Raw genomic sequence first — 6,000 nt, forward strand, 5'->3', positions numbered from 1 at the left:
AACGCTAGCTTGATATATTTACTCCTCTGCCTTCTTCAGGCAGCAGTCCTGTGAAGACAGGAGGTGTTTGGAGGACGCAGCTTCCAGGAAACAAAGGGTCACACGCACATGCGCACAAACACACGCACACAAGCGTGTAAACATACACACACAAACACACACACACACACACACACACACACACACACACATACACACAGACGCACCCACACATATACCCATGCACTGTATGCACATAAACATACGCACACCTCAAACACCCCCACACACACACACACACCCAGAGCCACACACACACACACACACACACACACACACACACACACACACACACACTGGCCTTCTATCCTTCTCTCCTACTCATAGGGCCAATAAATAGAGAGGGGGGGGGGGGGGGGGGTTCAAAGAAGTACTTGCTGATTCATTCAGGTATTGCGATGATGATGTTATTTTCCTGTTATGATGTCGTTGCGTAGGCAAAAACCCTCTGTTTTGCGTTCTCCTGCACACCTTTGCTGTGTGGGTGACTGGGGACTGAACACAGGACTATTTAAATAGGTCTCCTACACAGGTGTAGTCAGAGGAGCACAGACCGCAGCGCTAGGCTGGCGGCTAACGCCTAGCTGCCAACCCCTGGCTGCTTACGGCTTGCTGCTTATGCCTAGCTGCCATTGCATAGCGGCTAACACTAGCTGCTTAAGCCTAGCTGCTAACACCCATATGCTAAGATGCGAAGCTAAAAATGATGAAGCACACAGCAAATAAGCTAGGTTTGAGCTTAAATCATGTACATTGATAATATAAAGGCGGGTGTTTGTGTGTATATCTATCAGTGCTGGCGCGTGCGTGTGTGTGCGTGGTGTGTTTGTGTTTGTGTGTGTGTTTGTGTGGGGGGGGGGGGGTTACGTGTGTGTGTGCGTTAGGGCTTTGACTCCGAACTTCGTTATTCAAATATAATTTGAATATCAAAAAATAAGTCAAACTTCGAACGAATATAAGGCAGCCCTTAATATTGGAACCTGTTATGGGCAGGCCAAGAGGGAGAGACGTCGGAGAACCCGACGCAGTCTATTCATAATATTGTAATGACCGAGGAAGAGGCAGTGAATGAAGCATTGATTAGACAGCGCTTTATTAGAAACCTAATAAACCGTTGGAACACGCAAGACCGGTAACCATAGCAACGCGGTAAACAAACCTTGCATACTTAAGGCATTTAATGGTCAAAATGTTATTAATAAATATTCTAATATATTCTAATATTAATAAACAAACGAACTTTGAATATGATTTTTGGGCCGAAGTCAAGCCCTAGTGTGCGTGTGCGACGCTGAGCCTTACCAGCATGTAGAGATTCTCCCAGAAGTCCTGGGTCATGAGTCGGAAGAGGGTGAGGAAGGCCCAGCCGAAGCTGTCGAAGCTGGTGTAGCCATAGTTGGGGTTCCTGCCCGCCTTCATACAGGTGTAGCCCTCAGGGCAACGCCTAGCAACACACGTTAAGATACACACACACACACACACAGCGCAGCTCGCGCAGTTAGCTACATGGACACACAATGCAGCCCTGATAGTTAACTGCTACACAGTCACACAACATAGCCCCTGATGTATAGCCTCAGTTGCCCAGACACATAACTCAGCTCTGACGGTTAGCTACACAACACAGCTCTGATGGTTTGCTACCCAACAGAGCTCTGATGGATAGCTACACAACACATCTCGTATGGTTGGCTACACAGACACAGCCTTGCTTGGCATCAGGTCTACCACGAGGAGTAGACCTGATGCTAACCAAGAGCAGACCTGGTGTTAACCAGGAGTAGACCTGGTTTGAACCAGGAGTATCCCTAGTGTAAACCAGGAGTAGGAGTGTGTAATGAACCACAGACTGACCCAGCATCAGAGCTGTTTCCACATATCAGGGCATCCAGTTGGTTGGGCAGGAAGTAGAAATTGGCTACAAAGGAAAAGCACAACGGCTCGTTATTAACACTAATGACAAGAATAACACACACGGTCCTTAAATAAGGGCTTACCTGTGTGTGTGTGTGTGTGTGTGTGTGTGTGTGTGTGTGTGTGTGTGTGTGTGTGTGTGTGTGTGTGTGTGTGTGTGTGTGTGTGTGTGTGTGTGTGTGTATAGGTGTTTTGAGAGTGTGTGTGTGTGTGTGTGTGTGTGTGTGTGTGTGTGTGTGTGTGTGTTAAATGCATAAATCCTCTCACTCCTGTTCATGATATAATCATCCCAGTCGAAGTTGCTGCCGTTTGGGAATGCCTCTGACATGTTGATGGGCCAGAACACACATTTGTGTCGTAGGTTCCCCATGAAGAGCTGCAGCCCAATTAAGGCGAACACGCTGAGACAGAAGACGGTCAGGATCATCACGTCTGAAAGCTTCTTCACCGACTGGATCAGGGCTCCCACAATGGTCTTCAGGCCTGGGAGGGGAAGGACACACACACACACACACACACACACGCACGCACGCACGCACGCACGCCCACACCCACACGCACACACACACACACACACACACACAACCGCACATGTGTACACACACAAACATTTGTACAACACACAAGTGCATGCACACAGCGAGGTGTGCATGTACATGTGTGTAGGAAAACGTACACAAAAACAAAAACCCAGGAACACACACACAACCATCACACACACACACACACACACACACACACACACACACACACACACACACACACACAACCATATATATAGAAAATAAAGAAAAATGTACACTCAGAGAGATATACAGAAGCACACAAACACAAAAAAACCGACACACACACACACAGACAGACACACACATACAAAAGGTGCAAGCCTGTGCATTTCATGGTTGCACAGGCTTGGCGGCGGTCACAGCTGCCTCTCCAGCCTGCTTCAGTACTAGGATATGGTGGAGTCTATTCAGGGCAACTAGTCCAGGTGTTGGACTGGACCCAGTGAGTGGTGTGGAGAACCCACTGGTCCACCGGCAGTCACTGGTACACCGTTACTTAAATCTGAATCTGGTACAGCGTCTCTTGTTAGAGCAACTGACGCTGTGTGATGCGGTGAATATATCATTGGGTCATTGGCAGCTCCTTCACACGACTGCGGGTTCAGCCCCCGAAACGTTTGTACCGGAGACCCTCTCTGCGTGGTCGCTGTGAGGAGACGTCTGTGGGCTCCGTGAGCTCCATCTCCTCTGGTCTCCGGACCAACTAGGAGCTTACTCCATGTTTTGGATTAAAACCCCAAATTGAAAGGCGTAGATAATGACGTCATAAAGGCGTGTGTCAGACCAGCAGGTCAGCCCATTGGGGGGGCGGGGGGGGCGGGGGTCTGCCTCTAATCTCAATAAACGTGAGCACATATCTGGGTATGAGAGTCGGGCGGTGCAGTCAGGCCCGTGTCAAGAGTGAAGGGTGCAATCCCCTCAACGGCACAGACATCCACTGGACAGAACAGCCAGGGATCAGAGCTCACCCCCCCCCCCCACCCCCCCCCCCTGCACCACACAGAACACCACGAGGGTCTGAGACCACTCAGGGGATGTTCCTGAAGCTGGACCGCTCCGCTGGCATCGGTGAGCACACATCGGGATGTGTACTCTGTCAGCCTCTTCCAATAAGTACGGCATCGGCAACACATTAATATTGTATTGAAGTGCGAGCCGAGGACTGGACGGTGTTCACCGATACGTCGTGGCCTCGGGTCCACTGAGACTGGTTTCCTAGGGTCCACCTTTGGAGGAACATCCCGTGGCTGCTCTCAGAAGGTAACGACAGATGGAGCGACCACAGCAGCAGGGTCACACCCAGCGGGATCGGGGGGAGCGGGGGGGGGGAGGAAGGGGACAGGCCAGGGCGGGTAGGAGGAGGAGGAGGCGGGGAGTAGGAGATAGGATCAGTGGTTAAGAGGGGGGTGGGGGGGGAGGGGGAGGGGGGGGGGGGGGCATGCAGGTCATTTAAACGCCAAGGCTGAAGGAAGGGACTCTGTGTCAACATCACCTGTCAAAAAGCGTGATGGTGACTTTGCTCTAAGTGAAGAACCGTTCCCATCCCAGGACCCCCACGGCCCACTGGTCAGTGCTCCCCCATGGAGGAGGGCCCCCCCAGAGCCAGATGAGCACTGTGTGCTGATGCACTGTATGCCGGAGGCTGAGCTTACAGTGCTGTATGTACACAAATCCACAACAAATTACCGCAAAGTCCCACTTGCCCTTTGATACTTGCTTTGAGCAAACGTTTTGCACCAGTGGATCGTTTTCAGATCTGTGCATGTGTGTGTGTGTGTGTGTGTGTGTGTGTGTGTGTGTGTGTGTGTGTGTGTGTGTGTGTGTGTGCTTGTGCACTTGTGTGTGACTAATTCGTGATCTACAAATTTTTTTCCAGTAGTGCAAATGTTTCTATTATTAATACACGTTATATGAATCTGCATTTGTATATTTGTATTTGTAAACTATATGCATTGAATATGCACATCGACCCTGATTGTAATATAGATGTATGGATTTGGGTTAATGATGGGTGTGTGTGTGTGCGTGTGTGTGTGTGTGTGTGTGTGTGTGCGTGTGTGTGTATTTTGTGCATGTGTGCATGTGTCTGTGTGTGTGTGTGTGTGCATGTGTGTGTATCTGATGTCAGTTTTCCTTGAATGTTTTCCCTCCCAGGATGGACAAAGATCTTCAAAAAATCCAGAAGCCTGAATCCAAAAAGCTGAACCACTAAAGAACTGATGGAGTTCCCAGGGAGTCTGTTAAGCCAAACTGTAAAGCAGGTGTTTGAAGCTTCATGCAGCATAATGTGTTGTCAAACTAGGCTTGGCAGTCTTTAGGAATTAAATGTCCTGTTTTCTTGGAAATCCAAAGATAAAAGTACCAGACATTGGTTTTTAGAATAATGTATAAATTCAATATGGAGGATAATTAAGAATAACAAAACAAAAAAACGACATTAAATTGATCATGTATTCGACCAAACTTTGATCAAATACATGGCCATAACATAAACATTAAATTGCTCGTTAAATAATCTTTAAATGGCTATATTTACATAGTACTTTTTAAAACGAGTGTCAGTGTTTCGTTCAGTCAAATATGATCGAATCAATCTAGAATGGACCGAGCTGTGCCATCGTATTACTTTAAAAACACAAGAACTCGACCATGCTGCTGAAAGAGGAGACAGAAACACAATCCGGCCAGTCCAAATGGAACCTATGGTCCACATAAAACACATTAAGAGGTTCTGATTTCCACTTAGCCCCACAAGACTGCCAGTAAGACTGCTTAGCCTATCAAAAATGTATGACTACCATTTTTGATTGTCGTAAAAAATAACGGAAAGAAAACAAAATATAATAGATATATGTTGTTTTTTTTTGGGAGGGGCATCTCTTTTCAAATCAAAAAGGAAACCATTAAAACTGGAATGAGGAGCAGCTCAGCCTTAGTGTTTAAATGCAGTCTCACCTGGAATTACAGAAATAGTTTTCAAGGCCCGGAGAACCCTGAACGTTCTCAGCGCCGAGACATTCCCCAGGTCCACAAACTCTGTTACATATCTGCAACGGGGTGGGGGACACAGAACAGAGACCATGACACGCAACGCCACGGACACATGCACGCACACGTACGCACGTGTGTACAAGGTTACAACAACCACCACCGTCACCACCAGCACCACCACCGTCACCGGAGACCGGGAGGGAAACACCACGTTGGGGGGGGGGGGGGGAGAAGAGAGAGAGAGAGAGAGAGAGAGAGAGAGAGAGAGAGAGAGAGAGAGAGAGAGAGAGAGAGAGAGAGAGAGAGAGAGAGAGAGAGAGAGAGAGAGAGAGAGAGAGAGAGAGAGAGAGAGAAAGAGAAACGCCTGTCCAACCAGGGGGGAGAAAAGGGAGAGAAACACAACCACACCTAACATCAACCCTCCGCGCCCCGCCAAACAGAACAGACAGCTGGTCTCTCTTACCTGGAATAACAGAAATAGTTTTCAAAG

General features: G+C 48.4%; 1 protein-coding gene across 1 annotated transcript in view; it reads right to left on the reverse strand.

Annotated features, from left to right (window-relative positions):
* The window catches only part of scn8ab (sodium channel, voltage gated, type VIII, alpha subunit b), a 31,601-nt gene that overhangs the window by 19,620 nt on the left and 5,981 nt on the right, over positions 1–6,000 (reverse strand). The window contains 4 exon segments of the mRNA XM_060069923.1: positions 1,342–1,483; positions 1,894–1,957; positions 2,221–2,436; positions 5,475–5,973. Coding sequence (XP_059925906.1) covers positions 1,342–1,483; positions 1,894–1,957; positions 2,221–2,436; positions 5,475–5,973 — 921 coding nt within the window.

The sequence above is a fragment of the Gadus macrocephalus genome, chromosome 13 (assembly GCF_031168955.1).
Source record: "Gadus macrocephalus chromosome 13, ASM3116895v1".
Lineage (NCBI taxonomy): Eukaryota > Metazoa > Chordata > Actinopteri > Gadiformes > Gadidae > Gadus > Gadus macrocephalus.